Genomic DNA, 11,295 nt, shown 5'->3' with positions numbered 1-11,295 from the left:
CTGAACTAAAACAGTCTTTTTAATAAGTGTCGGTTAAATGGGGGAGGTGGGGGGAAGCAGTTCCTTAGCTGGTATAAGCTTAGGTTAACAAACTCCTTGAAGACCAAGGCTAAAAGTCATTCCACATAATTATTAGGTGATCTAAAATTGCAGTCTGACTTGAATCAAAGCAATCTGTCTTGTGTCGACAGCTCCGCTGGCCCTTCATTTGTGGGTAAGCAGAGTAGTCCACACGTGACATATTTGCATAACGCCATGAGAGTAGGGACAGACTGACTATGGCCCCATAGCACCTTTTCCCTCTTGTAGAGTAAACCTCAGTCTTTTTCATTAGATGATACTAGAGGGCCATGATAATGCCGTACTTGCAATTTAGGCTTTGGAGCCGCCTGATAGATAAGAATTAAATCTCACCGCTCTTCACCCAACATCATTCAATCTGAGATACTTGGAGTAAAAGAGAGCGCTATTCATAATGACACCAGGACAACAGCATGTCTTGGTTATGAAAAAACCAGAGCGCTCAGTCCTGCTAGCCTACCAGTGCAGAAAGGCCATTAGGAACCCCAGCCTTGTCCTGAGAGATTAATTATGTATTTTGAGGCTGAAAAATAGGTGACAAAATTTGAGATTTGTAGCACAGATATTCTTTATCCCACCTTCTAAATTAGACCCAAACCAAGATCATGGTTGCCCTCCATGGTATCACCCACCTGGCCTTCCAGTCCTGTATGGAGAGAAGCCACAGTGTTTAGCCAACCCAGAAAGCAGAATGTGGTTCCCTGGAAACTCAGTTTGGTTTCGCATTATTTGTTAATGTGTGAGTCACTTAATTGAGAAACTCTTGCTGTCGAAGGAGGAATGCAGGAATAGATGAGGTAGGACAGCATGCGGACGTGCATGGGGGCAAAATAAATCTTTCACTACACACTGTTGAATTTATATCTTTCAGTGTGGTCAATGCAGAAATGAGACAGGGAACAAAAGGTGTCCTATGGTGTTTGTAGGTGGATGGGCAAAGGGATCCGTCTTGCCTCTTGGCTCCTTTAGAGGAGTGCACAGAGATAAAGAGGATGAGGGTTAGGATTGAGAAAGTGTCCTCGGCCAGATTTAGGTAGGTTACTAAATTCTGATGATTCCTTTTAAGAGCTCATTCGGACAAAAGGAAGCGATGAGCCTGACCTATCAGGATAAACAACTTAGAAAGAAGCAACCCTGTAATTTTCTAGATTTGACTTTAAAAATCTAGTCTTATGGGTAAATATTAATGAAGAGAACTGATCAAATGGTGTTAAGAGTCTGGAGGGAGAAACCTTAAATCACAAAATATCACAGGGAAAGTGAGACTGAAAAATGGGGAAGTATAATCTGCAAGAAAAGAATTTGGCCTCTTCCAGTAGGAAAAAATCAAATTTGGAGGATTTTTGCTTTTGCAATTTTTAAGGGGCAGAAATACCCTTTATGAATTTGCCTGTGTGCTTGGAGCTGGGGTAGCCTCAGACTTTGTACACAATATCATGTATATTGGGAGAGGCAGTTTTGTTGGAGGTGGGCTTGAGGAAATTGAGGTTGCTAGGGGATTTGTTTTGAGACAGATCTGGTTGTCTGCTAAGCACATTGTTTTTACTAACATTTTGTGCTTATTGGGGGTGGCTTGACAAGTCTCTTCCTGTTCTATTTCAAGATGCCCCCTTACATCTTGTTTTAGACCTGGAACACTTTGAATACCACCCACATGAGGCATAAAATGGCTACATATTTCTGCAATCTGTTGCCATGAGCTAATGACAAATGTAATACTGAATACTATATAAGTCTGGACTGTAGGAAGATCTATGTAAGCAAGAGAAACGGATTGATCTTATAATGAGATGAACCATTTTACCCTCTGCCTTATTTAAAATCAAAAACCTTTATCATAACATTTTAAAATTATAACTTTCATTGTCACTTTTGCAATGTCTCATTTTCTCTCTATTCTCACATCCAGTTAATTTATCAAGCACATACTTACGATGAATTATTTAGGCAACGGGAAAGTTTTTTTGGTTTGTTTGTTTTTTAAGATTTTACTTATTTATTTGAAAGAGAGAGATGAGATAACAAGCACAGAAGAGAGGGAGAAGTAGGCTCCCTGTTGAGCAAGGAGCCCAATGCAGGGCTCAATCCCAGTACCTCGAGATCATGACCTGAGCCAAAGGCAGCCGATTAACTGACTGAGCCACCCAGGTGCCCCAGCAACTAGAAAGTTTTAATGGCTATCCATTTGCAGACATGTTGGGGAGGAATCAAACTGTTTGAAGTAAAAGGACAAAATGCATAAAATAACTCCATTTTTAGAAATGCTTTAATGAGAAATAATATTACCAAAAACAGAAGAAAACAACCTTCCATTAATGAATGGTAGCTTGTTGTGGCTGGATACATTGAAGGATTTAAAACTTCAGGGTGTGGCAGAAGCTGAGTAGCTTCCTGACTTCTCATCTGGGAAGCTTTGCTGCTACACACAACTGACAAGATGCAGATCCGTGCTCTATCCACTTATTAGGATTTTCTTTTGGAACAGATTTCAAATGGGATTTTCTCAAAGAAGATGTGGTTTTAAGGGTTGTACAGAGCATGAGTGAGCAAGACATGGAAGAACCAGGGTGAAGAAACCTGGTTATAAAATTTAAGAGAGAAACTAGTTTCAAAATAACGGAATGTCCACCCCCCTTACCCCATTTGAAGTCTTCTGTCACGCTTTCTGGTGAATAGACAGAAAAAGAGCTGCCTCAGGTTAATTAGAAAGTAGTCCAAAGGTTGAGTGAGGTAATTTTTGGAGTGAGTTTGTTCAGTTTACTGTCTTTTCCATATATTTTTTACATCTTTATGGGGATATAATCAGACATCCTTATGCAGGGAAGCGAAAGTCCCCCTGATGTGTCAAAGCCATATGCAAGTTCTTACTTCACAACTTTGCTATTCAAAGCATGATTCCCAAACCAGCAACACTAGCTTCACCTGGAGTTTCTTAGAAATGCTTGGTCTTATGCCTGCTATGGAAACTACTGAATCTGTATTTTAACAAGATCCCCAGGTAATTGTTTGCACACTAAACTTTGAGAGGTATGGCTTTATAGTATTCACTTTGTCCTCCCCTGCCTGTTTTTGCTTAATCTGCACATGTACTAAGAAAAGACTCCATTGTTTGAACATGGATTGCTTTGTGTATTCTCTCTAATGATTGATTTAATGTGGTGCTCTTTCTCTACCAGCTGCTTACTTCCCAGACACCAATGCTCAAGTTCCTTAGGAAATGATTATGTACTACGGTCAACTTTGCGGAAGACACATTTATCTACACAAACTGTAACGAGGAAGTTGTCTTTAAATAAAATCACACCATACACGCCAAACTTATGTGAGAGTTTGTGGGATATGAAGCGGACCAACTACTAACATTCATCAAAGGAAAGTGAAGAGAAATATTCCGCTTTACCACTAGGTGGAAATAGAGTAATTTTGAGTATACTTTTCAGAGCCATGAACTACTAGCACACGAGATAAGCTCAAAAGGACCTAAGAAATCATTTGCTGTAATTCTTATCTCCTTAATTTCATTGATGAGAAAACTGAGTTTCTGGAGATGTTAAGTAAAATTGCATGTGTCTTACAGATGGTGGTCTTCTAGAGCTATGGAAGGGGAGAATTACTGATAAGTTTTGATCTTCAACCATTTTCATCTATTCGAATAACATGTCATTATCCTCCAGCATGAAGGGAAGACAGGATGTAACACCTACATTGCCTCTGCGTTACTGCTAAAACTAATGACGAGCACAGTCACTTAAATTTGTGAGGATAGGCTTAGAATAAAATGATTTTCCTCATCCCTGTATTATAATATAATTAATCTCAATCAAGTAATAATTCTCCCTTTTTGTAATAAAGAGATATTCAACCAACCCATAAACTCACACAAGATTTTAATCAGATTTGTTTTTACAAACATTTTTGGTTTTTAAATTTCGTATTGGGTTCAAGTTAAGTAGCCTAGAACAGAGCTTCAGTTAGCGGGTTTAGGAAGTACTTTGTTTTTCAGAACTTGAAATCTATTCCCATTATTTTTAAGAAAGACAGGGAATCCGAATTCAGGCCTTGAGGGGCATTAGGAAAAATCTACTCCAATCTCTTTCCATATCTATATATCTTACAGATGAGAAGTACCAGAGAACCAGGGATGAAGTGTATTGCCCACAGTAGCAAAGCCATCACCATGCCCTTCTTCTTTGTTCTAGGACAGACTCTAGCACATATTTTGGCCTATATCTTTCTGTTGTTCATTGGTGTGTGTTAACCACAAAAGGATTATTTCCATTCATTACATCAAAGAGTGTGTTTAAAAGTTAACTTTTAGTTAACTATTCCTAAGTACTATTTCCTAAGTTCTTATGTATTTAGTACCATAGTGTCATTTTCCTTTTGATATTTCTGTGACATGGTTGATTATGATCATCTAAAAATTAGCATTCCAGGGGCACCTGGGTGGCTCAGTGGGTTGATGCCTCTGCCTTCAGCTCAGGTCATGATATCAGGGTCCTGGGATGGAGCCCCTCATCGATCTGCTCAGTGGGGAGCCTGCTTCCTCCTCTGCTCAGTGGGGAGCCTGCTTCCACCTCTCTCTGCCTGCCTCTCTGCCTACTTGTATCTCTGTCTGTCAAATAAATAAATAAAATCTTTAAAAAAAATAAAAATAAAAATTAGCATTCCAGTCCAGAGTCCTGGCTATCATTACCATGTTCCATACGAACAAGCATGTTGAATTAGCATATTAAGTATGCAAGTCCAAGCACACAGGAGGAGCTGCCTCACTTAGGCCTGTCCTAAGTGTATAGAAGCCAGCACTTGCATCACTGAGCAAATGACATACTTGGCTGCCTTCAGAACTTGAGTATTTTCTCAGCAGTAGAGCCTCAAGTGTGGGACATCCGGGCTCTTAATGGCACAACTACATGGTCCAAGTCCCTTGGTATTAAAATGGTACCACAAGAAAAAACAAAAAAACCCAAAAAACCTGGAGTGACCTTAAAATTAGGGCAGGAATTTGAAATAAAAAAAAGATTCAGTGCAGGGGAATAAATGTCCTGAGGTATGATGGGAAATGACCAACCAACCCCAGATTCCAGTTTGTAGAGGAGAGAACATGAACCCATGTCTGGTATGGTTCAGGAGACTGTAGCCTCCACTCTTAGCCCCTTGAGTGCAGGGAGCTAGAGGCAACCAGGTGTGGTCCTGTTTCACAAGCTCTGAAGTGAGGACTGGACAGGGATTCTCGTTCTACCACTTTGCAAACGTTCTCTGCCTCGTGTCCTCTTTCAGAAAATGGGGACAACACTAGCAAAAATTTAGTGGAGCTCAGAGTTAATGGATAGAAAGTGCATAGGAAGCAGGGCACCTAGCACAATAAATGGGGCTCCTCTCCATCCAGGCAGCTGGCCTCTCTGTGTGGCAACTTTCTCACCTCGTCCCAACTCACTCCCACAGGGACCTAGGATCACCTGGTAAGATACTATGACAAGTACACTTTGAAAACTATAATACTCTACACAACAAACAGAGGATATCATTATCATTAAAGGCAAAGAGGAAAGCTCTGGAGTCCTAATACTTGGGAATCTGAGAAGAAACTATGAACGGCTCACGCAGCTAGGAACATAAACGAATAACACATTCTTGATGGGTACATTTAATAGCAACGGCGGTCACTTAAACTGAAACTTAAGGGGTTTTAGTTCAGAAACTGCCTACACTGTACTCAAACCCGGTATAGGCTGGCCCTGAGGCCCTAACTGGGCAGGGGTGGAGGAGGGAGTTGTGGGGAGAGGTGGGGGTGTCCTGAAGGTGGGGAGAACAGGTTCTCTCAGGAAGGGTCCACTGACCAGGAGCGGGGACGAGGGAAGCGAAGAAGTTTATCCATCAATCAGCCAAACCACCACAGATAAATCAAGTCCTGCCCCCAAGCCCTAGAAGGGCTAGTGGATTCATCGCGGGTATTTCGAGGGAAAGAGAGTGGCGGCCAGGAGGTAAAACGGTGGGATGCTGGAGAGGTGGGGCGGGACTCCTCACCCGCCCCTCCGGCTTCCCTACTTGGCGGAGGCGCTGGAACGTGCAGGCGCTGGCGTCCGGGGCGGCATGGGGCGCACCGGGCGAGTCCCCGCTTGCAGGAAGCGCGGGGGGAGCCCCCAATCTTCCTCCGTCCCCCGGCAGGTGGAACGGGTTCCCGCCTTGCGACCCGGGGAGAGAGGCCCTGGGGGCCTGCGGTGGGGCGGGGCGGGGGGCCGGGCGCGACGCGTCTCTCATTGGCCTCTCGGAACCGCCCTGGCGCGCGCAGCTTTTATAAAGCAGCCACGCGAGCCCGCAGGTCGCAAGCCAAGCTCCCAACGCCCTTCTCTGCTCTGCTCACTCGGCCCGCCCGCCCGCGCCCACCATGGCCACCATTCAGCAACTGGTAGGAAGATGGCGCTTAGTGGAGAGCAAAGGCTTTGACGAATACATGAAGGAAGTAGGTGAGGCTCCCGGCCAGGAGGCGCCTGTAACGTGGCGAGTGTGTGTCTGTTCCTGGGTCCCCTTCAGCGTGCCGAGCTCCGCGGCGGGGCATGCCCGGCTGTCTGCCCCAAACTCCTGTACCCCCATCCATCTCCCATTCCCCCACCAGCACGTGGACAAGCAGCCGGCAGAGCAGCGTGCGCCTGCCGCCCGCCTGCGGATTTTGAGCTGTCCCCGGGGCCCCGCAGCTCTCTTCCACTTTCCCCCAGCCCACGCGGCAGCCACCCGCACTGCTTCCTGTCCTTTAGCGCGCTCCTCTTCCGTCCCAAGCTTCACTTCTTTCGACCCCGTCAAACAGCCCCCGTAACTCTCCCTCTTTTTCTTTTCCCACTGCTCGTCTTCCCTCCTCGTGCAGCCGTCCTGCCATTCCGCCATCCCGCCACTCCCACACGCCCCATCGTGGCCGCACCCACTCCCTCTTTCCCACCTTGCTCCCGCCTTGCCTCAGCTTTTGTTCCTGGATGGCGCACGGGTCCCCTCTTCTCCGCAGGGCGCGGTTTCCCGCAGAAACCCTTCCGAAGGTCCGAATGGGGCGACAGCTTCGGCCCTTGTTCTGCGGCTCGGCCGCCTCTGCCCCAACCCGCAGGCGCTCTGCCCGCCCTCACCGGGTGAACCTGGGCCCTTTGGTTTGGAGCGGCCCCCGGAGGAGCGTCGGGTTATCCTCGCCTCCCGGCCTCAGAGCGGCGCTCCGAGGCGTGGCGCAGCCGGCGCCGACCGTCTGGCACTGCCAGCCATGAGCCCTGAGCGCCGCGGTGCCAAGGGCATCGGGCGGGTCCCGCTGTGCCCACGAAGGGCGACGCGCTGCTGCCCTGCCCTCTGTGTCTGCAGGGTGGGGGGGCGTAGAGGCGGGGAGTGGGTTTATTGGAAAGCAGCCGTCAGAAACTGCGGAGCCCTCCAGAGGCTGCTTTCCAGCCCTATGCAAGATGGGTGTGGCCCTGCAGGAGGTCGTTCCCCCCACCCCCCTTAAAGCCTTTCAAGGCAATATGAGTCTCTAGGAAGATTCCAGTTCACTCTCTCAAAATAGTACTTGATTCTCTGTTATTGTCCTTTTCTAAGCCAGTGACAACGATTGTATGCTGGTTGACCCATTGGGTGGATTAGCAAACAAAAGTGGACCTTTGTCACAGGCCACTAGGAAGTGGGATGGAGGACTATAGCATGGATCTTCTCAGAAAAGGGGCTTCCAGCCCTAAGACAACTGCTGGAACCCTGAGGGTGCTTTAGAAGCTGCCCATCCACAAATGTTAGCATGACTGCTTTCTGGGGCATACTTTACTACAAAGACCCTCTACAGAAACCTAGTCCCTGTGGCACTTCAGAAACCCACCTTCATTGGCCTTTATCCAAGACAATGACAGGTGAAGGCTGGTTCTGTGGTGAATCTTGAGCGTATTTTATGATTCTCTGAGTAACAGTAGAACTCAATCTTTTTCTTTTTTGCACTATAAGTCTAGATCAAGGTAACTCTGGAAGAAGCCAATTATTGCACTCATAGGCAATAATTGTCAGTGTATGTTCATTTGTGTGAGGACCAAATAAAGAATGCTGTTTCTCTGCCCTTTGAAAATGAATGTGCTCATTGGGTGGTTTGTTTCCAGGGTTCTAGAATCATGAAAGTTGTCTGGGCTCAACTCATTAGAGAGCAGTCAAGGTGTGGGAAGAGCAGAGCCCTATATTTGTCCAAAGTGAGAATTAATAATGACTCATCTAACAACACGAGGCACCAGTCCCCACACTAGCAAAAGAGAAGGCACCCAGGGGACATTGCAAGCCTAGCTGAGTTTTTATTATCAAGCTAGTTACTCAGCTTAGATTTAGTCTCCTCTGTGAAACCAGGATTTGGCCTAGATATAAGTTTCCTTATAAATGTTAACATTAGGGACAAATAGATTATAAATTAAATATGATATCAATATAGTAAATGAGTTACACAGCTCTGAAATGCTTACTGTTTTTGAGGATAAAATTTCCCCAATTTATCTGCATCACGATTGTGCAGTTAACTCTTAAAATACTCTCTGAACAGAATTGATTTGGACCTTGTGTAGCTATTAATCAGATATTTATCAAGAGCTTTGCATGTGTCAGACTGTGTGCTAGAGTCATATAATGCAGTATTTGGCAGAATTGAGTAAATCCATTTTGGAAGTCCCTAACTTTCTGAAGGCCAGTATACCATGGTGGCCAAGAGATTAAGATTTGGAGCCAAACTGCCTGCTCTGTTGGTTCCAGCTCCTTCATTTCCTAGCTGAATGAGCTTGGGTAAGTTACTTCAGTGCCTCATTTTCTCATCTTGTAAAATGGAGACAGTACTCTCCACCTCTCACACAGTTGTTTCAAGACTTCCAATAATTCATATATGTTAAGTGCTGGCACATTGTGGTAAACGCTGGATATGTGTTTACACTTGTTATTGAGAAGTGAATAAGTGGAAATATGTACCATACAGTAACTGCAATTAAATTACTGCATTTATTATGTAAACCAAAGCCTTGGTCTTCCTGTTATTTAACCTGATAAAACATTCTACAGGAGTGGGAATGGCTCTGCGAAAAATGGGTGCAATGGCCAAACCAGATTGTATCATCTCTTCTGATGGCAAAAACCTCACCATAAAAACTGAGAGCACTTTGAAAACAACCCAGTTTTCATGTAACCTGGGAGAGAAGTTTGAAGAAACTACAGCTGATGGCAGAAAAACTCAGGTCAGTCATCATTCAACAAAATCACAGAGATTTGTTGAATGATAGATTGTATTAATAATAGTCTTACTGTTTAGAGACAAAACTTAATGAAAAAGTTAAAGTATTTTATGAATTGAGTTTGACCAATTAGTGAAAGCACAAGCTTCATATCTTAGTCAATTTTGGAAAAATAGTTTAAGGAATATGAGAGAGAATAAGTGTCTCTTACAGGGGTCTAGAATTGAAAAGCATAAACTATATTATTAATAATATTGGTATGGCTTAATGAAGTGGGCCCAGAAAGAAAAAGATGAAAAAGTGTCGATTAAGGAAGTTATAAGCATCTCTCTGGTAACATACTTTGGAAGATTAAAAAGTGTATTTTTGCAGACGGTCTGCAACTTCACAGATGGCGCATTGGTTCAACATCAGGAATGGGATGGGAAGGAAAGCACAATCACAAGAAAATTGGAAAATGGGAAATTAGTGGTGGTAAGTGCCAAAATTCTTGTGTCTTATTAGGCTTCTTGTTTGCGTTCAAAGTTCATATAATTGTTCAATACTGATCATGAACATGAAAACTAGGTTTGGGTAGGAAAAAATTGCAAAATAAACAAGGTAAACACTAATTACCTAAGAGAGCTCTTTGTGGGAGTAGAAGACATAAGATGACAGCAGAGGATGTACCTGACAAGGTAAACACTAATTACCTAAGAGAGCTCTTTGTGGGAGTAGAAGACATAAGATGACAGCAGAGGATGTACCTGAAGCTGGGTTTAGTCTATGCTCACTGTGGCGTTACAGTAAAATCTTGGGCAAGCCATCAAACTCCCCTCCTGGGCATACATCTTTCCACTTCTTTAAAATAAGGAACAACATTTGCCAAGATCATATGAATACTTTAGACTTTGCAAATTAATACTTTAGTTTTTAGTAAAGCATACACGTCATAAGCAAAATAACAGGTTCTAGCTTTTCAAACTCAGGAATTCTAAAATTCAGTTTCTCCATCTATGAAGTAAATTACAAAGTTTTGTAGAATGTCGATCCTTGTATTTAACTACCATTGCTCTGTGATGCAAGACTGACCTAATTCTTTAACATCGTTCTTTCTTCTAGGAATGCGTCATGAACAATGTCACCTGTACTCGGGTCTATGAAAAAGTAGAGTAAAAATTCCATCATCATTTTGGATAGTAATTAGCTGTGAGGATGAACAAGCTCAGTTCAATGAGCAAATCTCCATACTGCTTTTTTTTTTTTCATTACTGTGTTAGTTATCTTTATCACAAACATTTTACATGCAACTATTTCAAAGTGTTGATTTAATTAGGATCATCCCTTTGGTTAGTAAATAAATGTGTTTGTGCTATGCCAGTGTCGTATGCTTCTTTTTTAATGTCATATGAAATTAGTGGTGAATTTAAGTATGAATTCATTAATTTTCAGGTAGTCTTGAGAGTACTACATTGAGATCACATTTTTTTTTAAGTTTTTTTTATTTATTTGAGAAAGAGAGAATGAGAGAGAGTGAACATGAGAGGAAGAAGGGCAGAGGGAGAAGCAGACCCCCTACTGAGCAGGGAGCCCTATGTGGGACTCCATCCCAGGACTCCAGGTTCATGACCTGAGCTGAAGGCAGTTGCTCAACCAACTAAGCCACCCAGGAGCCAGAGATAATATTTTAGTAATTTATGTGTAGAGCTACTTCTATGGAAAATACAGTACCAATCATTTCAACTTCCCCGACACTATTTGAACTCTGTATCAACTGAAGAATCTTAAATTTCCGGCAAAAGACTATTCTCATTAAAAAAGAGCTACATAAACATTATAATGTAAATAATTAGAATAAAAGTTAAATGATCATCATTGACCAATGATCATATTTTAGTAGTGCACTATGAATTCATGAATTCTGCAACTCCAAATTTCTTTAATTAACTTCATGAGGCCTACCATGTACCAGGCAGTGTTCTAGAGGTTGAGGCGTATCTGGACATAAGGTCAAATTATTGCCTTC

At 43.3% G+C, this 11,295-nt stretch overlaps 1 protein-coding gene across 1 annotated transcript; it reads left to right on the top strand.

The window, feature by feature from the left end:
* Nucleotides 1-6,421: 6,421 nt before the first annotated feature.
* LOC111156826 (fatty acid binding protein 5) lies at nt 6,422-10,649 on the top strand. The gene is made up of 4 exons (XM_022517922.1): nt 6,422-6,548; nt 9,121-9,293; nt 9,663-9,764; nt 10,392-10,649. Exons 1-4 carry the CDS (start codon nt 6,470-6,472, stop codon nt 10,443-10,445), a joined length of 408 nt encoding a protein of 135 aa, XP_022373630.1. The 5' UTR covers nt 6,422-6,469; the 3' UTR covers nt 10,446-10,649.
* Nucleotides 10,650-11,295: the final 646 nt, after the last annotated feature.

The sequence above is a fragment of the Enhydra lutris genome, unplaced genomic scaffold, assembly GCF_002288905.1.
Source record: "Enhydra lutris kenyoni isolate GAN:26980312 unplaced genomic scaffold, ASM228890v2 scaffoldscaffold49, whole genome shotgun sequence".
NCBI lineage: Eukaryota > Metazoa > Chordata > Mammalia > Carnivora > Mustelidae > Enhydra > Enhydra lutris.
The sequence above is the reverse complement of the archived record's forward strand: the minus strand, read 5'-3'. Positions and strand labels throughout refer to the sequence as shown.